The 25000-nt window shown below is 35.5% G+C and overlaps 1 protein-coding gene across 8 annotated transcripts in view; it reads left to right on the forward strand.

Moving 5' to 3' along the window:
* The window catches only part of LOC125040086 (multiple epidermal growth factor-like domains protein 6), a 31961-nt gene that overhangs the window by 6478 nt on the left and 483 nt on the right, over positions 1 to 25000 (forward strand). The window contains exons 8-19 of one of the 8 annotated variants that reach the window (XM_047634561.1): positions 1 to 101; positions 1149 to 1283; positions 2573 to 2698; positions 14145 to 14270; positions 15345 to 15473; positions 16548 to 16676; positions 17749 to 17877; positions 18587 to 18715; positions 19794 to 19922; positions 21023 to 21148; positions 22253 to 22378; positions 23455 to 23583. The exon at positions 1 to 101 is cut by the window's left edge and continues 25 nt beyond it. In XM_047634561.1, coding sequence (XP_047490517.1) covers positions 1 to 101; positions 1149 to 1283; positions 2573 to 2698; positions 14145 to 14270; positions 15345 to 15473; positions 16548 to 16676; positions 17749 to 17877; positions 18587 to 18715; positions 19794 to 19922; positions 21023 to 21148; positions 22253 to 22378; positions 23455 to 23583 — 1514 coding nt within the window. The remainder of the gene's footprint in view (positions 102 to 1148; positions 1284 to 2572; positions 2699 to 14144; positions 14271 to 15344; positions 15474 to 16547; positions 16677 to 17748; positions 17878 to 18586; positions 18716 to 19793; positions 19923 to 21022; positions 21149 to 22252; positions 22379 to 23454; positions 23584 to 25000) is intronic. The other 7 variants (XM_047634566.1, XM_047634565.1, XM_047634564.1 and 4 more) reach the window with 7 other exon arrangements.

Consider the following 25000-nt stretch of genomic DNA (forward strand, 5'->3'; position numbering starts at 1 on the left):
GTGCAACGCCACTGGCGGATATTGCAACCGCGAGTGCAAATCTGACGAAGTGGCTGTGGCGGGGCTCTGCAAATACGACAACTGCTCCTGCTGTGTCAAAGGTATGCCCTGGTTCTATTTTTTCATCAAATTGCTTTACCATATCATCTTCATTATTATCTTTATCATCATCATCAGCCTTGTTTTATTACTTTTGTAATTAATAATATCATCATGATTATCAGTATTATTATTACAGTAATTATACATTTCAAAAGCATCAAAACGAGTAGGGTTGGGGGTAGGTAGTCCATTCTTAAAAGTTACAGATAAGAAAGGATTGTCAGTAACCGATTTGTGGGCTGTAAGATCTTCTGTATCGAAACTGTAAGGGTTACTAAATATCTGATATTTCGCTGAAAGAAAATCCTGTTGTTTACAGTAAAGTTTCTTTGATATCTCAAAATTTGTTGATAGTAAAGAAGTATAGAACTACACGTAACTAATTGCCAATTAGTAAAATGGCATTGATTGTTCTTGGTAAAACTGAGAGGAAAATTCGCGATCGAGGACGAAAACCTTTCCTAGCGAATATTCATAGTGTCATTATCAAGTTATTGTAGTGAACCTCTGCTGAAGGCGGGGTAATTTTTAATAATGGTATCGTGGTCTGAAAGAAAGAATGCTTCTGCTCTTACATTTATGCACTGATCATAAGTACAACGCAACACAGTAGCACATGAAACAGCTCAATAAATATAACACAGTGCACTAGGTCAGGGTTGCCAACCCCTCTCACAACACAAACACTCACTATACTATCTCGCCGGAGACCACCCCCCTTACTTTACACATTTTGTTATTCATCATGGTAAAATGGCCACCTCGGGAGAGGAATGTGGAGTTCCCTGTGGGACGACAGAGTACCTGACCTAGTTTCTAGTGTTCATTGACAATTGAGTTACCGTTAGTGATGGTAATGATGACCTGAGGTAGTTACATAATGGAAGCACGTCGTTCAGTCGTGCTGTGAATCCTAAAACCAGGTGTGCATCAGAAAGTGTCTTCACGAGACACGCCTACAGTTACTATTACCATTCCTTTTACCATTACCACCATTATTATCGCAATTACATAACTCATCACAGGGGTCTAATCCATCATTGCAGTCACACCAACACCTTGTTCAGATGTAAACATGATGTGTAATTCCACCGGTGGATACTGTCACCATGAGTGCCACTGTGACGAAATAGCTCTTGCGGGGCTCTGCACTCATGACAACTGCTCCTGTTGTGTCCAGAGTAAGTTACAATAGTTCTATTTGTTTGTAGAAATTTGGTATCCATATATTTTTACCATAATTGTGATTGTCATTGTGGTGTGCAATTGTTCTCGGCCAGTCCCGCTCTGTAATTGAATGGTAACCCCGACTCTTCCTTGCACACAGGGTTAACATAGAAGCCTAATGAACAGGCAGTCGCAATCTTAAGTCACAAGAACCTGTTATCAAAACCTTTGGAGTATCATCATTATTATTTACATCATGATCATTAACGTTGACAGTGTCGTTGTTATTGTCTTCGCTGATAGCTTTCTTCAGTATGATAATTATTATCATAATCATTATTATTACAAGTGGTACTCCTACTGTTTTTATATTATTGTTACCATTGCTGTTGTTAGTATAATCAATATCATCATGATTATTTTTGTTATGGTTATATTTTTGATAAATATGTTTTCCATTTCTCCTGAATGATGATATTAATAATATTAATAATAGTAGAGGTGGCATAGTATAGTGGTGGACCCGACGTTAGCATGTTGAGCTTAGTAAGCATGTTCTTCTACGAACATGTTCCCTATGTCCACTTGGAAATGGGACCATCTTTGACGTTTTCTTATAATAGCAGTGATATAAGTTATCATTATCATTATTCGCAGAATTATTATTATCATTGTTATTTTTATTACCATTGCTACTGCTGTTAATATTACTGTTTTTATCATTATCATTATTATTAATACAATAATTACTGCTCTTATTATTATTATTATTATTATTATTATTATTGTTATTATTTTGTTATTATTATTATTATTATTATTATTATTATTATTATTATCATTATTATTATTATTATTATTTACCAGGTCCCAAGTCCGGGTAAATAAAGAGGGATGGCGTCAGAAAGGGTATCCGGTCATTAAAAATATCTGCCAGAACCAAATTATATAGCGATACCGTATAAGGATGTGGCAAAGCTATAGTAAAAGCAGAAACATAGATTGTCGTTACTATTGTTATCATTATTATCACTATCATTTATCTAATTATTATAATTATTATCATTACTATTAATCTTTACTATTGTTGTTAATATAAACGATGATAATAGTTATCAATATTAACGATACTAATAGTAATCTATATTAATGATACTAACAGTTATCAATATTAATGATAATAGTGACACGATGAAATTAAAATTATCACCATTATTGATATTACTATTGCCATAAACCCTGTTATCATTGTTGCTGTGATAACATCGGCACAGAGAATTAATCATCCTCTCTGCCAACACAGATCCGTGTCCAGACCTGAACATGCAGTGCAACGCCACTGGTGGATACTGCAACGTCAGGTGCAAGTCTGACGAAGTGGCTCTGTCGGGGCTCTGCAAATACAATAACTGCTCCTGCTGTGTCAAGGGTAAACTAGTTGTTTTTATTAATTTTATTTGATATCTGTGCATTAGTTGCCATCATAGTTGTCATAAACATCACCTTTTTTATTTCATCATTATCATCATTACCATTATCATTACTTTTGCCACTTATTCGATCAGAATTACAGTGGTCATTGTCGAAATAGATCTCTTACTTGTAACCTCTCTGCCGACACACACACACACATATATGACAGTTCAGCTTATGCATGGTATAATTTTTTTCATCGCTAATTAATATTGCAATTATCATTGCAGCTATTTTTGGTTTATATGTTATAATATTATTATTGTCGTTATTACTTTTATCATCATCATTCTTTTTCTTTTTGTTGTTCTTATCCTTATCATAATCATTATTAACATTATTATCATTGTTATTATTATTATTATTTTTCATCATCCTTATCATCATTATTATCGTTGTTATTATTATTGCTATAGCTATTACCATTATTTTTTTTATCATTATCATTTTTCATCCTCTTTCTTATTATTATTGTTGTTATTATTATTGCTATTGTTATTTTTAAGACTATTGTTATTATTATTATTATCATGACTATCATAATGATTATTACTTCAATTATCAATATAACCATAAATATAATTTTTATTATACCATCAACGTTAATGTTATCACCGTCATCATCATCATTATCATGGGTGGGTGATAATGACAGACTCCTTGCCAGCTGAGCACATGTGGAACCACCTGTATGTATCAAAAGTGACAAAAAATTACAGGGTACAAAACATAAATCTGTGTTGGTAGGGTTAAATGCTTGCATGCCTTCTCACTTGCAGCTGCCACCGCTGGCTAGCCTAGAGAGAAAAGGGAGCAGTTCTGCATAAGCCTCCCCTGTGCTGGGGGGAGGGGTGCTGTCCCTCCCACACAATACGTGAGGTGGGCTGTGGGTCCCATTGGGAGGGCAAATGCTGTGGCGCAAGATGGGAACCAGAGTTACTCGTCCTGCCTGCACCCTGCCAGGCAGGACAAAGCCAAGGAGAATCCCAGAGGCAGACGTTGGGCCCCACAGCCTGCCGACCCCCATTGTTTGGGGCTGCGTCGGCAGGGGTGGCAGAGATGGCACCCGGAGTGACAGCCCGAGGCTTAACCTAAGATGAGCCATCCGGGTAGGTACTTGGAACATCTGGCCCTTGCGTCAGGACGAGCGATTACCTTTGCTATCGAGGGAATTGGAGTGGTTGGGAGTTGAGATGGCTGCCCTCTCAGAGGTGAGAAGACTTGACAGTGGCACTTTCAGTATGAGTGAGTACACCAACTACTGGTTGGGCTATGGCAATGGTCATCACCTCAGGGAATAGCCATAGTCATCTCCTCGGTAGTTGAGGTAACACCGTGATGAGTGTATTATGGCAATGAGACAGAAGTATGCTTTTGGCTTTGTGTCTCTTATTGCTGTACACGCTCCTATCGATTTTTGCAAAATCGATTTGAAAGAAGTGTTCTATTCCAGACTCACATCCATGAAAGAAAATTGCCCCCGGCAAGATATTACCATTGTTTTGGGTGACTTCAATGGGGTATCCGGTTGTGATCGAGCTGTCTGTCGGCCCCCATGGCTCGGGAGCTGATCCCAGCAGCAATTCATTACTTGATTATTTAAAATCACAACTCCTGATGCTGGGTTTCAAGTCAGTGTATGGGAGAGGAAAACGATCATCACAGGGCTGATTGACAGCTGCCTTGGCCTTCTGATCAGCTCGCTCATTCCCACTGATACCAACATGTGCTGGCACCCAACACAGAATTATCTTTTTATGTGCTGACATCAGTGCAAGCCAATCTTGAAACTCCCTCACCATTGGATGTGACGAGTTTAAGCTCTGATTGCTTGCATGGCATTACGAGAGTCACAATATATTACAACGGAATGGTTTGTAAGATCTCTAGTCACCTTGACTGCTGCAAGGATGGCATGTAACTCTGCAGTGAATATCGAGGCTCATCGAAAAAGACTGCCAGATGAAGTCTTCCTTCTGCTCACTGCTGCAAAGCCCACACCATTTTCAGATTTCGAACCATCTGTATATATTGCTTCTTGGTACTTAGAAGTGTGTTGAAGAAATATCTCTCTGACTTCTGCCTTGATTAGTTCAAGGGGGGACTTGGAAAGCTTCAGTAGCCAGAAAGTTTGTGAGATTTAAATTAAGATCTTCCACAAGATTCCTCATTCTCCTACCAGAGGATCGGCTATCCTCAATTAATCTGGATGTAGGATTTATTGCAGTCTGCATGTGTCCTTGCACATCCTGTAAGCTTCCTCCTGAGAAGTACAGTGTAAAGTCATCTACATACAGACTGCATGAAACAGCCCTTGGAACGACCTTTATGATGTCATTTATAGCAATGGCAAACAGGGTAACATTTAGGACACTCCCTTGTGGGACCCCTTCCAGCTGATCTTCCAGATTTGAGAAGCTGTTTCCCACCCTCACTCTAAACTTCCTGTCAGCAAGGAAGCTTTGTATGAAGGTAGGTAATGCTCCTCTTAAACCAATGTCATACAGCTTCATGAGTATGCCAAGTAGTATCATAAGCCTTTTCAAGGTCAAAGAAGACTGCTGACAAATGACGTCAATGTGTGAAGGAATTCTGTATTGCAGTTTCCATCCTTACAAGTGCATCTGTTGTTGATCTCAGTTTTCTAAACCCATATTGATATGGGGTCAGCACGTTTTCCTTTTCTAGCAGCCATGTCAACCTGAAGTTAAGCATTTTCTCCATCAACTTGCAGATGCAGCTGGTGAAAGAAATTGGTCTATAATTCCCTGGTATAGAAGCATCCTTGCCGGGTTTAGGGACAGGAATGATTATAGCTTCTTTCCATGTGGATGGCACTGTGCCCTCCCTATAGATCCTATTGAATAAATCCAACAGGAACGTTTGGGAGCTCTCCGGTAAGTGAGATATCATTTGGTATGAAATATCGTCACTTCCTGGGATAGTCTTACGGTAGAGCTGCAAAGCAAAGTCCATCTCCTTGCGCAAAAATGGCAGGTTGTATGGAAGTTCTGCTGCAGTGCTACTGAAGAACGACACTGGGTGTCGTTCCTGTTCAACCTAAAGAGTGGAGAATCGGGCAGTGTAAGATGCTCCAGAGGAGATCTCTGCCATGGATTTTGCCAGCTCATTTGCAACATCTGTTTTGTCTGTGAGGATTATGCCATCTATTTTCAGAGCAGGTGGTGATATGGATGTGCTATTTCCAGCGATCTTACACACTTTGTCCCATACCCATGCTAAAGGGATCCCAGAGTTAATTAAGGAGACATACTGCCTGCACGATGTCTGCCTAGCCTCCTTTAGCACTCATCTGGTTTTGGCTCGGGTCTTTTTGTACTGGATCAAGGTTACATCGCTTGGGCGTCGTTTCAACTGCCTTAATGCAGCTTTTCTTGCTCTGAGAGCTTGTTGACATTCATCAGAGCACCATGGTACTGGAGGTCGACGGTACTGCCCACTACTTCTGGGAATTGATGCTTCTGCTGCAAGGTGAAGTCTTGATGTGAAGTGATTAACAGCATCTTGAACACACTGGAAATCATTCACAGATCCTTGCAATACTGCAATTGATCTAAAAAGATTCTAGTCTGCATGTTCAAGTCGCCAGCTCTGCACTCCATTGGCTGGAATACCATTCACCTCCTCCAAAAGTATTAGTTACTTCCATGTAAGTCTTCTATGACCTGCCAAGTGAAATTCAACTGTGAATCAGGTGAACCAATTGACAGGTCAATATTGGAGAATGTCCCAGTTTGAATTTGAAAATGTGTGGGTACATCACTGTTAAGTAAAACTGCATCTGCTCTTAAGAACAAGAACTCCAAGGCCCTTCCTCGAGGGTTACACAAAGTGTCTCCCCAGAGGTGATGCCGACCATTGAAGTCTCCCAAGAGTAGAAATGGATTAGGCAACTGCCCAAGTAAATCTTCCAAATCATCTATGTTGAGATTAAGTGGAGGGAGGTAGATGTATGCAACAGTGTAAGGTCGTGTTAAGCCTATTCTCATAGCCTTCACCTGCAGTGTCGTCTGCAGGTGGATGGCCTGGAAGGAAATATCCTGATGTACCATCACTGCTACTCCTCCATGAGCTCCATTATCAAAGGTTCCTTAATGGGCTTGAACTTGGAATCCCCTTAGGGAAATTGGACGATTTTCCCTCGTCATAATCTCTTGTAGGCATACACAAACTGGATTACATGAAGCTATCAGATGTTGCAGTTCTTCCCATTTTGCATGAATTTCCTGACTATTCCATTAGATTAGGGTATCAAGTTCTTCAGGTTGACAAACTACTTCATTAGGTGTTTGGCAGCACCCGTGGTTAAGGCCCGCCCCACACCTTTAGGCTGTCCCTTTCCAGCATCTTAGGAGTACCTTTTGATGGGTTGTTTACCTGTGGACAGGCTCAGAATTTCTTTGCTTGGGCAAAGGACGGACCTGGGCCTTCGGTTCAGGAGCATTCTGTCTAGCAGTAGAGGCCCCTGTGGATGTGGTGGCCTAAAGAGCCCTGCCTGGTGGCTCCAAAGACCCGACCCTATGAGTCTTTTGAACAGGCTCAGAATTCCTCTGCCTGTGCAAAGGGTGTACCTGAGCCTTTACTTCAGGGGCATTCTGCCTAGCAGCAGAGGCCCCTGCGGATGTGGTGGCAGCTGAAGCTGTCACTGTTGAGGCCTCTGGAGCCTTAACTGATGGCTCCAAAGACTTTACTTTGGGAGGAGGAGTCTCCTCAAAAGACCCTTCACTCCTTCTCCATTTCTGGTGGAACAACTCACTAGAGGCACTTTCAGCATTTGCAGACTGACGTTTAAAGGTAGGGGCAGAGTGTTTGGTGTTAGAAGTATTGGAGGGTAAGGGATGGCGGGAAAGAGGATGGGCTAGAACTAAGGCAAAGGACTTACCTGGCTGTGAAAACAGTACACGGGCACATCGCTTTGCTTCTGTAAAACTAACTTTCTCCTTGCTCCTTATTACCAATACTTCTTTTTCAAACTTGTACCTTTTATATTGCTTAGAAGAAGCTTCTTGATCTTCTTTGCAGTGGTAACAGCATATTGGACCTGGACAGTTATCATCTCCTTGAAGACCTGTTGTACCACATTTCACACACACTCTTGGTTGCCCATTTTCCTTAAAACGGCAAGTGTTGGTTCCATGACCATAACCCTGGCAGTGGAAGCACTGCATAGGGTTGGGCACATATGGCTTTACCTTGAGGTGGTACCATGTCAATTTAACCGATTCAGGTAGGACTAACGATTTAAAAGTTTGAAGAAGAGCTGGTGTAGACTGTCCCAAACCATCAACTTTCTTCTTAAAACGTTTTACTAGCACTACATTAAAATTCTTAACTTCTAACAGTTATTCCTCAGACTACCTCATCAGGTCTCGGAAAAATAACAATTCCCTTACACTGATTGAGGGTTTTATGAGGAGAACATGAGACTGAGCCCCAGGAATGTTGCATATCGCACACAGACGGTCACTCTTGTCTGGTGACGAAACCTCAACTATCAGGCTACCATCTCACTGTGGGGTGATGTAAGGATCACGTTGACATACCTCAACTATCTTCCAATGTACTTCATAAATATCAAGATCCATAATAGATACACTATCAATGGTCTTCACTACTATGTATTTACTATAAGATACACTTTCATATTTACTTTGTAAGATTTCCTTAATGGATTGAGGAGGACTTTTCTCCTTCTTACCTGGTTTGGGAGCTTGGGAACCATTATGATTCCTATTCTTGCCCTTTGGAATCTGGTAAGGTTCCAGAGTGACAATTTGTGATGTTCCAGAGGGATTGGCCAGGGGATTGCGTAGGTTGTCAGGAAGAGAGCAAGTTCTTTGTAAATTTACAGAAATCATACAAATTATAAATATTAATTCCCCCCCCACCCACCATGGAGTCCAACGAGTGGAAGCTATAGTTGGGGATCAAATTTTCCCAACAGCCACAGGGGTAGTGAGGAAATATATGCAGTCACTGTTACAGTGCTGATGGTAGTCACGGGATCTATGCACTACCGACTGAACAGTGCCTGCTTGACCCTAGCCATATTTGACCAGCCGATTGACTTGACCGGGCCTTGATCAAGCCACCCGTCTAACCTGAATAGAGGACCAAAGAGGTGTGTTGCTAGCTGGAGGGCACAGCATGCAGCATCGCTCAACTTCCAGGACTCCTGTCTCCTGATAATGCGGGACGCCATGCACGGCAAAGACACGTGGGAAAGTTCTCCCTGGTCCAGGATGGAATGAACCAGGGGTGGGTGCATCATCCCCTCTCATAGGCCTTGGTGCACCAGGAAGCCATTTTGTCTCATCCCTCACTGGTCTGGCTCACCAGCTCATTGGGACCTCAAGCCCCCCCACCGTGGCAAAGCGGCTTCCATCAGGAGGGATCCCAGCAGTGAGAACAGCCTCCTTCTCTGGGATTTTGCTATGTCCCTGAGATTGAAGATTTCTGGCTCCTGGTATCAGCACTCCAACTCCCATCACTGGACATGGTATAGTGATAAGGATACTGTGGCTAGGGAGATCGACCACATTCTTGTCAGCACTCGATGGAGGATCCTTCGGAATTAAATGGTTTACCGGAGTGTCAAAGTCTGTGGCACTGACCATGGGCTGGTAGTAGCTACCCTACGGGTCCACTTCAAAACTCTATGTCCCTCCATTGGCCACTCTAGGGTGATTCACTTGGGCAGACTGAAGGAGGAGGAGTGTGCCCGCGGGTTTGCCACGGCAATCTCTGATTGATTCACAGAACTTGAAAACCTGATGGACTCAGTTGCTCTGTGGGAGTCCTTCAAGCGTGAAACACTCGCAGTGCAGAAGTCCATTGGCATATGCCGGAGGGCAAGAGTGTCGCATGGCTTTCTGAATGGCTATCAGAACTTGTGTTACTCTTTGGTGTGTAGGGCTCAGTCACTGCCAAAGAAGGACAAGGAATAGTTCATCAGGAATCTTGCTGATGAGGTTGAAGGCCATTTCTTGGTATATGACCATCCCCCTGCCTACCAACACCTGAGAGAGCTGAACTCCAAGCCCTCCTCACAGATGACTGCAGTCTTCCCAGTGGATGGGCAGATCATCTCAGATCATGCTGGGGTTGGTGAACATTGGGTTGTGTATTTGGAGTAGCTGTACCTGGTAGGTCCTCCAACAGTTAGCTTGGATGCAAGTGCTATCGCAATCTCTGTGTTGGATTCTCCCATCAGCGAGGAACCTCCAACCCTAACTGGGTTTAGGATAGCGATTTCTAAGCCTAAGAGTTGGAAAGCCGCAAGCAAATCTTAAACTGCTAAAGACTGGGGGTGAACCTATGGCACAGGGCTTATATAAAGTCTTGACTGCCATCTGGCAGTCTGATTCCATTCCCCCTTACCTGTTGCGGGGAGTGGTCATCCCTCTCTGGAAGAGGAAAAGGGGTTCATTGGTATTGTAGTAACTACCTTGCCATGACACTGCTCAGTATACCAGGCAAGGTTTTCGGCCACATACTTCTGAAATGGATTCACGACCACCTAATAAGGCACCAGAGACCAGAGCAGTCTGAATTCACTCCTGGCAAGTCCACAATAGACTATCCTAGTCGTGAGTTTGGTCATGGGTTGCTTGCAGCCTACATTAACCTCAAGAAGGCATTTGTTTCGGTGCATCGAGAATCGCTGTGGGAGATTCTAATAATTAGGGAAATTCTGATCACCAACTCAAGTTATATGGACACCTAACTCGTTCCCTTGTGGATGACCCTGCCCGTGGGACGACCTAGGAGGTTAAGGTTTGGGCAACTCGACCAGACCTGTCGCGAGGAGATAGAGATGGGCCGAGGGCCTGCCTGGAGACTCGCTATGAGGGATCCTCGTGGCTGGAAGCAAAGGATGCGGCCATTCGCCCCCGTCGGCGTTAGCCTTTTCATGATGGTGATGATTATCATCATCATCGTTTTTATTATTGGTGTTCTTCTTCTTATTTTTGTCGTTTCTTTCTTTTTTATTTATCTTTGGTTATAATCATCGTAATCATCATCGTCCTCCTCAAAATTAATATCCTTGTTATTATTACCACAATTTTTGTTATCATCATCATTATCATCATTATAACCATTATCATTACTACTACTTTTGCTATTATTACAATTATCATTATTATCACCATTATTATTATTATTACTATTACTTTTATTATTATTGTTGTTATGGTAAAGTTCATCATTATTAATTTCACCATTGTCATTTCATTATCATTATTAGTCGTAGTATTACTATTAACATGATCATTATCATTTTCATTATTACTGTTTTTTTTATTGTTATTATCATTATTGTTATCATTAATGCTATTATTATTATTATTAATACTATTATCATTATTATTATATTTCTTATTATTAATATTATAAAAATGATTATTGTCAGCATTACCATTACTATTATTGTTATTATCATTATCCTCATCATCGTTATTATTATAAAAAATAATTTTGCTAATATTCAGACTCATTGTTACAAGTACTTACTATTACCAGCATAACCACTATTATCGTTGTTATTCAGACATCCTCAGCCAGCATAAAGAACTAATACATTTCCACTGCCGAAGCAGATCCGTGTTCAGGGGAGAACACAGAGTGCCACTTACATGGCACGTGTATATATATATATATATATATATATATATATATATATATATCTGTTTAGATACACACACACACACATATATATATATATATATATACACACATATATATATGTATATATATATGTTTATGTATATATATGTATACATGAGTGTGTGTGTGTATGTATATACTCTGTATGTATATACTAATACATCCATCCATATATATATATATATATATATATATATATATATGTGTGTGTGTGTGTGTGTGTGTGTACGTGTTTGTGTAAATATATATGCATATATATAGAGATAAATAGATATGTAGTTATATGAATATGTACTTATATACACATACATATACATTCATCATCAATATTATTATTATCGGAATCACGTTATTATTTTCAATATTATTATCGTTGTTATTATTTTCGCCATCGCTCATAATATCTTCTCATCATTACCATTGTTATTATAGTTATAATAATATTTATTATCATAATTGTGATTATCATTATTATTATCGTTTATTTATCATTAGCATCTTTTTGGTCATTATCATCATTGCCATTGTTCTCTTCATAATTATCCTTATTATTACCACCATTGTTATCATCATTATCGTCATCGTCATCATCATCATCATCATCATCATCGTCATCGTCATCGTCATCGTCATCGTCATTATCATCATCGTTGTTATTATTATCATTATCATTACTATTCCTTTTGGTATCATTACATTATTATCATTATTATCGTTGTTAATTATTACTATTATTATCATTATCATTACTATTACTATTATCATTATTATTACACTTATTGTTATTGTTATTTTGAGTATCATCATTATTGTTATTGTAATTATCATATTATTATCATTATCATCGTAGTGGATAATCAACCTCCGTAGAGTTACAGAAGTGGCTTTGGTAGCGTGTTACCCAATGGCAGGTAATGTCCATGTGGGTTTGGCGTATTTGGTGATAAAGCTCAGGTAATTTAAGAGTAATCCCGTCGTCAAAATAAAATAATAATAAAATAACATCATTGGCTGACTAAAAAGGCAACATAAAAAGACCATCCATATTTTAAATTTATAACGTACAAATCTTTCGAACACAACCGATATACAAGACAACACAACATACATTTACTAGGTAAATCAGGCACCAAGCCAGCTAATAATCCAAAGGTCTTGACCGAAAGACCTGGCTTGACCTCATATACTGGTGCTTCCCGCATTTGGTGATGTTTTATCCATAATACGATTTATTTAATTTATTAAGTGATGTATGCAGAATTTCAAATAAGCTGAGAAATACATAAAATATATATATATATATATATATATATATATAATAAAACTATACAAAACTGGGCACATAAAAGAAATAAATGACAGGAAAGTACGAAAAAAATGAAAAGAAGGATCCGTGAGGGAAAACAGGGAACGCGAAGAGAAAAACGAGTGAGAAACAAAGCTAAGGTGAATTAGTCGAAGGCGAAAAGGCAAGAATAAAACAAGGTAGGTATGGAACACAAGGTAAGTAATGTATAAGTAGCGTTACCTACTGTAGGAGTAGATGTAGATGTAGATCTCGGACCAATGTGAAAGATAAGTCAAAGGATATAAAAGTCCTGGTTTATTAGTTAAAAAAAAAAAAAAAAAAAAAAAACAGGAATACAGCAAATTAGTTTAGTTTAGTCCTTTATTTACCACCCTGGCTAACTGCACAGGCGAGGGCAAGCTGTGGTACATTTAATGCATGGTCATAGCTTGGGCGTGGAAAAGCATTAATACATTTGATATGCGGTTATGTGATACTACATTCCAAATTTAGGATACAACATAAGTATATCTTCTAAGACATCAGATGATATGAAGTAGTTACATGGTTCTCGGTACCTCATGCTAGGAGGTTTGAAAGGCTGTAACACATGGCACTCTGAGATATAATGTACAAGTGTTCGCTTATATTCTTCATTACACAGTTTACACTTAGTTTCTTCGACATTACAAACTGTACTGACCTGCCAATACAATCTATATCCAAGCCTGATTCTTGCAGTCACAACATCACACTGTCTTGTTCTTGTTTTATATAAACCATAGATGAATGAATCTTGCCTAAACCGGTCATAGTGCTTTATGCTACAGCTTTCAGGGCGTTGAGAATTAATCAACTCAGTCAAGTCCTCTCTGAAGGAAGCTTTAATGATGTATAAAATCCTAGAAAGCATGATCATGCCTAGTGATGCCAACATGCAATGGAATCCACACAAAACGTATATTATGGCCTCGTTCTTTTGCACGATACACGTTTATCCTTATGTCATTTGCAATATTTCCCGCACCTTTGTCTAAAGTGTTCAGAGCCTGGAGAGCACTCTGTGAATCGCAGAAAATGACCCAGCCATATCAACTAGCAGGGCGGAGTCCATAGATTTTCCATACAGATCCGTAACGTCAGGGGAACAGGCAACTCGAAAGCCAGGGGAAAATAACTATAATCATTATTAGTATCATTGATATTATTAGTATCATTATCATTATTGTCATTGTCAATAATACCATGATTATCATTATTATCATCATTATCCACATCATTATAGTTATTAAAATTATTTTTCCTAATATTCAGATTGTTATTATTACTAATGCTCTTACTATAAACAGTATATCCACTATTATCGTTGTTATTCAGACATCATCAGCCAGCATAAATAACTAATCCATTTCCACTGCCGAAGCAGGTCCCTGTTCAGAGGAGAACACGGAGTGCCACTTACATGGCGGATACTGTCACCACGAGTGCAAGTCTGACGAAGTGGCTCTGGGGGGTATCTGCAAGCATGAGGGCTGCCATTGCTGTGTTAGGAGTAAGTTAGCATTCTGTATTTAGATTTGATTCCAAATTGTGATTGCCTAGAGATCAGTAGTAGAAGTTAGTAACGTTATTGTTGTTGTTTCTATCTTAATCGTGTATGTTTTAAAAAAAATAGGTTTAGTATTAGTATCATTATTATTACCTATCTATCTATCTATATTCTTATATACACACACTTAGTTATATATCTATACACACATATATCTATATCTGTCTGCATTCATATATACACACACACACACATATATGTGTATATACACATATACACGCACATATATATGTATATCTATGTATATGTGTATACATGTGTTTGTATGTATATACTGTATATGTATACACTAATACATCCATCCGTATATATGTGTGTATCTGAAAATATAAATGTATATATATATATATTGATAGATAAATAAATATCTTGTTATATGAATATGTACTTATATACACATACATATACATTCATTATCAATATTATTATCATCGGAATCATGTTATTATTATTTTCATTATTTTTAGTATTATTATCATTGTTTCTATTTTCGTAATCGCTCATTATATTTTATTACTATTACCACTTAATGGAAAGACCTGGCGTGAACTTATATACCGGTGCTTCCCGCATTTGGTGAGGTTTTGTAAATAAAACGGTTTATTTCATTTATTAAGTGATGTATGTAGAGTTTCAAATAAGCTTAGGAATACATAAAATATATACAATCAAACTATACAAAAATGGGCACATAAAAGAAAGCAATGACAGGAAAGTAACGTCAGGGGAACAGGCAACCCGAAAGCCAGGGGAAATAAACTATAATAATTATTAGTATCATTGATATCATTATTATCATTATCATTTTACTATTGATAATATTATAATGATCGTTATTATCAATAATATCATAAATATCATTATTATTATATTGTGCACATCATTGCAGTTATAAAAATAACTTTTTCTAATTGTTATTATTACTAACACTTATTATAAACAGCATAACCCCTATTATCGTTGTTATTCAGACATCATCAGCCAGCATAAATAACTAATCCATTTCCACTGCCAAAGCAGGTCCGTGTTCAGAGGAGAACACGGAGTGCCACTTACATGGCGGATACTGTCACCACGAGTGCAAGTCTGACGAAGTGGCTCTGGGGGGTATCTGCGAGCATGAGGGCTGCCATTGCTGTGTTAGGAGTAAGTTAGCCTTCTGTATTTAGATTTGATTCCAAATTGTGATTGCCTAGAGATCAGTAGTAGAAGTTAGTAACGTTATTGTTGTTGTTTCTGTCTTAATCGTGTATGTTTTTTTTTTTCTTTTTTTTAATAGGTTTAGTATTAGTATCTTTATTATTACCTATCTATCTATCTATATTCTTATATACACACACTTAGTTATATATCTATACACACATATATCTATATCTGTCTACATTCATATACACACACACATATATGTGTATATACACATATACACGCACATATATATGTATATGTATATATATGTGTATACATGTGTTTGTATGTATATACTGTATATGTATACACTAATACATCCATCCATATATATATGTGTGTGTGTATCTGAAAATATAAATGTATATATATATTGATAGGTAAGTAGATATCTAGTTATATGAATATGTACTTATATACACATCGATATACATTCATCATCAATATTATTATCATCGGAATCATGTTATTATTATTTTCATTATTTTTAGTATTATTATCATTGTTTCTATTTTCGTTATCGCTCATAATATTTTATTACCACATAATGGAAAGACCTGGCGTGACCTTATATGCCGGTGCTTCCCGCATTTGGTGAGGTTTTGTAAATAAAACGGTTTATTTCATTTATTAAGTGATGTATGTAGATTTTCAAATAAGCTTAGGAATACATAAAATATATACAATAAAACTATACAAAATTGGGCACATAAAAGAAAGCAATGACAGGGAAGTAACGTCAGGGGAACAGACAACCCGAAAGCCAGGGGAAATAAACTATAATATGTATTAGTATCATTGATATCATTATTATCATTATCATTTTACTATTGATAATATTATAATGATCGTTATTATCAATGATATCATAAATATCATTATTATTATATTGTGCACATCATTGCAGTTATAAAAATAACTTTTTCTAATTGTTATTATTACTAACACTTACTATAAACAGCATAACCCCAATTATCGTTGTAATTCAGACATCATCAGCCAGCATAAATAACTAATCCATTTCCACTGGCGAAGCAGGTCCGTGTTCAGAGGAGAACACGGAGTGCCACTTACATGGCGGATACTGTCACCACGAGTGCAAGTCTGACGAAGTGGCTCTGGGGGGTATCTGCGAGCATGAGGGCTGCCATTGCTGTGTTAGGAGTAAGTTAGCCTTCTGTATTTAGATTTGATTCCAAATTGTGATTGCCTAGAGATCAGTAGTAGAAGTTAGTAACGTTATTGCTGTTGTTTCTGTCTTAATCGTGTATGTTCTTTTTTTAAAAATAGGTTTAGTATTAGTATCATTATTATTACCTATCTATCTATATTCTTATATACACACACTTAGTTATATATCTATATACACATATATCTATATCTGTCTACATTCATATACACACACATACACACACATATATGTGTATATACACATATACACGCACATCTATATGTATATGTATATATATGTGTATACATGTGTTTGTATGTATATACTGTATATGTATACACTAATACATCCATCCATATATATATGTGTGTGTGTATCTGAAAATATAAATATATATATATTGATAGATAAGTAGATATCTAGTTATATGAATATGTACTTATATACACATACATATACATTCATCATCAATATTATTATCATCGGAATCATGTTATTGTTATTTTCATTATTTTTAGTATTATCATTGTTTCTATTTTCGTAATCGCTCATTATATTTTATTACCATTACCACTTAATGGAAAGACCTGGCGTGACCTTATATGCCGGTGCTTCCGGCATTTGGTGAGGTTTTGTAAATAAAACGGTTTATTTCATTTATTAAGTGATGTATGTAGAGTCTCAAATAAGCTTAGGAATACATAAAATGTATACATTAAAACTATACAAAAATGGGCACATAAAAGAAAGCAATGACAGGAAAGTAACGTCAGGGGAACAGGCAACCCGAAAGCCAGGGGAAATAAACTATAATCATTATTAGTATCATTGATATCATTATTATCATTATCATTTTACTATTGATAATATTATAATGATCGTTATTATCAATAATATCATAAATATCATTATTATTATATTGTGCACATCATTGCAGTTATAAAAATAACTTTTTCTAATTGTTATTATTACTAACACTTATTATAAACAGCATAACCCCTATTATCGTTGTTATTCAGACATCATCAGCCAGCATAAATAACTAATCCATTTCCACTGCCAAAGCAGGTCCGTGTTCAGAGGAGAACACGGAGTGCCACTTACATGGCGGATACTGTCACCACGAGTGCAAGTCTGACGAAGTGGCTCTGGGGGGTATCTGCGAGCATGAGGGCTGCCATTGCTGTGTTAGGAGTAAGTTAGCCTTCTGTATTTAGATTTGATTCCAAATTGTGATTGCCTAGAGATCAGTAGTAGAAGTTAGTAACGTTATTGTTGTTGTTTCTGTCTTAATCGTGTATGTTCTTTTTTTAAAAATAGGTTTAGTATTAGTATCATTATTATTACCTATCTATCTATATATATTCTTATATACACACACTTAGTTATGTATCTATACACACACATATATCTATATCTGTCTACATTCATATATACACACACACACACATATATGTGTATATACACATATACACGCACATATATATGTATATGTATATATATATGTGTATGTAGAGTTTCAAATAAGCTTAGGAATACATAAAATATATACAATGAAAATATACAAAAATGGGCACATAAAAGAAAGCAATGACAGGGAAGTAACGTCAGGGGAACAGGCAACCCGAAAGCCAGGGGAAATAAACTATAATCATTATTAGTATCATTGATATCATTATTATCATTATCATTTTACTATTGATAATATTATAATGATCGTTATTATCAATAATATCATAAATATCATTATTATTATATTGTGCACATCATTGCAGTTATAAAAATAACTTTTTCTAATGTTTATTATTACTAACACTTACTATAAACAGCATAACCCCTATTATCGTTGTTATTCAGACATCATCAGCCAGCATAAATAACTAATCTATTTCCACTGCCGAAGCAGGTCCGTGTTCAGAGGAGAACACGGAGTGCCACTTACATGGCGGATACTGTCACCACGAGTGCAAGTCTGACGAAGTGGCTCTGGGGGGTATCTGCAAGCATGAGGGCTGCCATTGCTGTGTTAGGAGTAAGTTAGCCTTCTGTATTTAGATTTGATTCCAAATTGTGATTGCCTAGAGATCAGTAGTAGAAGTTAGTAACGTTATTGCTGTTGTGTCTGTCTTAATCGTGTATGTTTTTTTTTTTTTTAATAGGTTTAGTATTAGTATCATTATTATTACCTATCTATCTATGTATATTCTTATATACACACACTTAGTTATATATCCATACAAACATATATCTATATTTGTCTACATTCATACACACACACACTCACATATATATGTGTATATACACATACACGCACATATATATGTATATGTATATATATGTGTATACATGTGTTTGTATGTATATACTGTATATGTATACACTAATACATCCATCCATATATATATGTGTGTGTGTATCTGAAAATATAAATGTATATATATATTGATAGATAAGTAGATATCTAGTTATATGAATATGTACTTATAATCACATACATATACATTCATCATCAATATTATTATCATCAGAATCATGTTATTATTATTTTCATTATTTATAGTAATATTATCATTGTTTCTATTTTCGTTATCGCTCATTATATTTTATTACCATTACCACATAATGGAAAGACCTGGCGTGACCTTATATACCGGTGCTTCCCGCATTTGGTGAGGTTTTGTAAATAAAACGGTTTATTTCATTTATTAAGTGATGTATGTAGAGTTTCAAATAAGCTTAGGAATACATAAAATATATACAATGAAAATATACAAAAATGGGCACATAAAAGAAAGCAATGACAGGGAAGTAACGTCAGGGGAACAGGCAACCCGAAAGCCAGGGGAAATAAACTATTATCATTATTAGTATCATTGATATCATTATTATCATTATCATTTTACTATTGATAATATTATAATGATCGTTATTATTAATAATATCATAAATATCATTATTATTATATTGTGCACATCATTGCAGTTATAAAAATAACTTTTTCTAATTGTTATTATTACTAACACTTACTATAAACAGCATAACCCCTATTATCGTTGTTATTCAGACATCATCAGCCAGCATAAATAACTAATCCATTTCCACTGCCGAAGCAGGTCCGTGTTCAGAGGAGAACACGGAGTGCCACTTACATGGCGGATACTGTCACCACGAGTGCAAGTCTGACGAAGTGGCTCTGGGGGGTATCTGCAAGCATGAGGGCTGCCATTGCTGTGTTAGGAGTAAGTTAGCCTTCTGTATTTAGATTTGATTCCAAATTGTGATTGCCTAGAGATCAGTAGTAGAAGTTAGTAACGTTATTGCTGTTGTTTCTGTCTTAATCGTGTATGTTTTTTTTTTTTTTTTAAATAGGTTTAGTATTAGTATCATTATTATTACCTATCTATCTATGTATATTCTTATATACACACACTTAGTTATATATCTATACACACACTTATATCTATATCTGTCTACATTCATATATATACACACACACACACACATATATGTGTATATACACATATACACGCACATATATATGTATATGTATATATATATGTGTATACATGTGTTTGTATGTATATACTGTATATGTATACACTAATACATCCATCCATATATATATGTGTGTGTGTATCTGAAAATATAAATGTGTATATATATATATATTGATAGATAAGTAGATATCTAGTTATATGAATATGTACTTATATACACATACATATACATTCATCATCAATATTATTATCATCGGAATCATGTTATTATTATTTTCATTATTTTTAGTATTAATATCATTGTTTCTATTTTCGTTATCGCTCATTATATTTTATTACCATTACCACTTAATGGAAAGACCTGGCGTGACCTTATATACCGGTGCTTCCCGCATTTGGTGAGGTTTTGTAAATAAAACGGTTTATTTCATTTATTAAGTGATGTATATAGAGTTTCAAATAAGCTTAGGAATACATAAAATATATACAATGAAAATATACAAAAATGGGCACATAAAAGAAAGCAATGACAGGGAAGTAACGTCAGGGGAACAGGCAACCCGAAAGCCAGGGGAAATAAACTATAATCATTATTAGTATCATTGATATCATTATTATCATTATCATTTTACTATTGATAATATTATAATGATCATTATTATTAATAATATCATAAATATCATTATTATTATATTGTGCACATCATTGCAGTTATAAAAATAACTTTTTCTAATTGTTATTATTACTAACACTTACTATAAACAGCATAAACCCTATTATCGTTGTTATTCAGACATCATCAGCCAGCATAAATAACTAATCTATTTCCACTGCCGAGGCAGGTCCGTGTTCAGAGGAGAACACGGAGTGCCACTTACATGGCGGATACTGTCACCACGAGTGCAAGTCTGACGAAGTGGCTCTGGGGGGTATCTGCAAGCATGAGGGCTGCCATTGCTGTGTTAGGAGTAAGTTAGCCTTCTGTATTTAGATTTGATTCCAAATTGTGATTGCCTAGAGATCAGTAGTAGAAGTTAGTAACGTTATTGTTGTTGTTTCTGTCTTAATCGTGTATGTTTTTTTTTTTTTTTTTTTTTTTAAATAGGTTTAGTATTAGTATCATTATTATTACCTATCTATCTATATATATTCTTATATACACACACTTAGTTATATATCTATACACACACATATATCTATATCTGTCTACATTCATATATATATATACACACACACATACATATATGTGTATATACACATATACACGCACATATATATATGTATATGTATATATATATGTGTATATATGTGTTTGTATGTATATACTGTATATGTATACACTAATACATCCATCCATATATATATATATGTGTGTGTATCTGAAAATATAAATGTATATATATATTGATAGATAAGTAGATATCTAGTTATATGAATATGTACTTATATACACATACATATACATTCATCATCAATATTATTATCATCGGAATCATGTTATTATTATTTTCATTATTTTTAGTATTATTATCATTGTTTCTATTTTCGTTATCGCTCATTATATTTTATTACCATTACCACTTAATGGAAAGACCTGGCGTGACCTTATATACCGGTGCTTCCCGCATTTGGTGAGGTTTTGTAAATAAAACGGTTTATTTCATTTATTAAGTGATGTATGTAGAGTTTCAAATAAGCTTAGGAATACATAAAATATATACAATAAAACTATACCAAAATGGGCACATAAAAGAAAGCAATGACAGGAAAGTAACGTCAGGGGAACAGGCAACCCGAAAGCCAGGGGAAATAAACTATAATAATTATTAGTATCATTGATATCATTATTATCATTATCATTTTACTATTGATAATATTATAATGATCGTTATTATTAATAATATCATAAATATCATTATTATATTGTGCACATCATTGCAGTTATAAAAATAACTTTTTCTAATTGTTATTATTACTAACACTTACTATAAACAGCATAACCCCTATTATCGTTGTTATTCAGACATCATCAGCCAGCATAAATAACTAATCTATTTCCACTGCCGAGGCAGGTCCGTGTTCAGAGGAGAACACGGAGTGCCACTTACATGGCGGATACTGTCACCACGAGTGCAAGTCTGACGAAGTGGCTCTGGGGGGTATCTGCGAGCATGAGGGCTGCCATTGCTGTGTTAGGAGTAAGTTAGCCTTCTGTATTTAGATTTGATTCCAAATTGTGATTGCCTAGAGATCAGTAGTAGAAGTTCGTAACGTTATTGCTGTTGTTTCTGTCTTAATCGTGTATGTTTTTTTTAAAAATAGGTTTAGTATTAGTATCATTATTATTACCTATCTATCTATATTCTTATATACACACACTTAGTTATATATCTTTACACACACATATATCTATATCTGTCTACATTCATATACACACATACACACACACATATATGTGTATATACACATATACACGCACATCTATATGTATATGTATATATATATGTGTATACATGTGTTTGTATGTATATACTGTATATGTATACACTAATACATCCATCCATATATATATGTGTGTGTGTATCTGAAAATATAAATGTATATATATATTGATAGATAAGTAGATATCTAGTTATATGAATATGTACTTATATACACATACATATACATTCATCATCAATATCATTATCATCGGAATCATGTTATTATTATTTTCATTATTTTTAGTATTATCATTATTTCTATTTTCGTTATCGCTCATTATATTTTATTACCATTACCACTTAATGGAAAGACCTGGCGTGACCTTATATACCGGTGCTTCCCGCATTTGGTGAGGTTTTGTAAATAAAACGGTTTATTTCATTTATTAAGTGATGTATGTAGAGTTTCAAATAAGCTTAGGAATACATAAAATATATACAATAAAACTATACAAAAATGGGCACATAAAAGAAAGCAATGACAGGGAAGTAACGTCAGGGGAACAGGCAACCCGAAAGCCAGGGGAAATAAACTATAATCATCATTAGTATCATTGATATCATTATTATCATTATCATTTTACTATTGATAATATTATAATGATCGTTATTATCAATAATATCATAAATATCATTATTATTATATTGTGCACATCATTGCAGTTATAAAAATAACTTTTTCTAATTGTTATTATTACTAACACTTACTATAAACAGCATAACCCCTATTATCGTTGTTATTCAGACATCATCAGCCAGCATAAATAACTAATCTATTTCCACTGCCGAAGCAGGTCCGTGTTCAGAGGAGAACACGGAGTGCCACTTACATGGCGGATACTGTCACCACGAGTGCAAGTCTGACGAAGTGGCTCTGTGGGGTATCTGCAAGCATGAGGGCTGCCATTGCTGTGTTAGGAGTAAGTTAGCCTTTTGTACTTAGATTTAATTCCATATTGTGATTGCCTCGAGATTAGTAACAAGAATTAGTTTCCTTATTGTTTTTATTTTTGTTTGTAAGGTGTTTTTTATTTAGATCTAGTATTAGTATCAATATTATTACCTATCTATCTATCTATATTTTTATGTACACACACGCATACTGATATAAATAAACATATAAATATAAACATACACACACAGACATATATACACACACACACACATATATGTATATATATATTTATATCAATATGTATATTACATATACATACATATATATTTGTGTGTGTATGCATGTATATATCACATATACATCTTTATATATATATATATATATATATATATATATCTTTATATATTTACACACACACACGCACAGACAAGGAAGAGAGATAAAGAGACATAGAGGGAAGGATGAGGGAAGCTCAATTAAGCGAAGCGGCACACCGTCTTTCCAACTCCTCGCGGGCTCCATGTTTCCATGTCACCTGTCACTTACTAGTCAGTGTGTCGTGAGCCGTAAGCAAAGGAAGGAGACACATAGAAAGATGAATAGATTTGATTTTATTTATTCCATTTTCCTAATGGCTTACAATATGTTCTACATTAATTCGATATAGAAAATAGAAATCAAATGTCTATGAATAATGCAGAATACTGGTTCGCAAACTTTTCCATGATGGGGCACCTTTGGATTCCTAGCCCCCCCCCCCCCCCCCACCGACGCACATGGAAACACAGTTTTTTTTTATTTTGTATTCTTCAAATTGAAACAAACAAAAATAAACACAGATATATGTTTCACAAATAAAATATAATATAGTAAACTAGTTTATTTAGCAGTTTTAGCTGTCGCCCCTTACCACCTCCTTTTACCAGCAGTTCCATCCACTTTAGGGCCAATGACGTAGAACAAAAATATTCATGCAATTTAGTTACAGTATTCAGAATTTATATGATACCGGTAACAACTATGGAATAAAAATTGAATTGGAATATTCGAGATTCGCATTCATTCCACTTCATATATATATACATATATATATGTATATTTATACATACATGTGTATATATATATTCATATATATGTATATATACATATGTATGTATATATACATATATATGTATATTTATACACATATATATGTATATATATACATATATATGTATATATATACACATATATGTATATATACACACATATATATGTGTATGTGTTTATATATCTGTATGTGTGTGTATGTGGGGGGGGGGGGGGTATCAAAAAATATATTTCTATGTCGTCGGGGAAAAATATGAAATATAAAAAGTATATTATTCTTGTATATATATATATATAGACATTCAAATACAAAATTCAAACACGCACGCACACACACATGCATACATATATAT

Source organism: Penaeus chinensis, chromosome 28 (assembly GCF_019202785.1).
Source record: "Penaeus chinensis breed Huanghai No. 1 chromosome 28, ASM1920278v2, whole genome shotgun sequence".
In the NCBI taxonomy this organism is placed as follows: domain Eukaryota; kingdom Metazoa; phylum Arthropoda; class Malacostraca; order Decapoda; family Penaeidae; genus Penaeus; species Penaeus chinensis.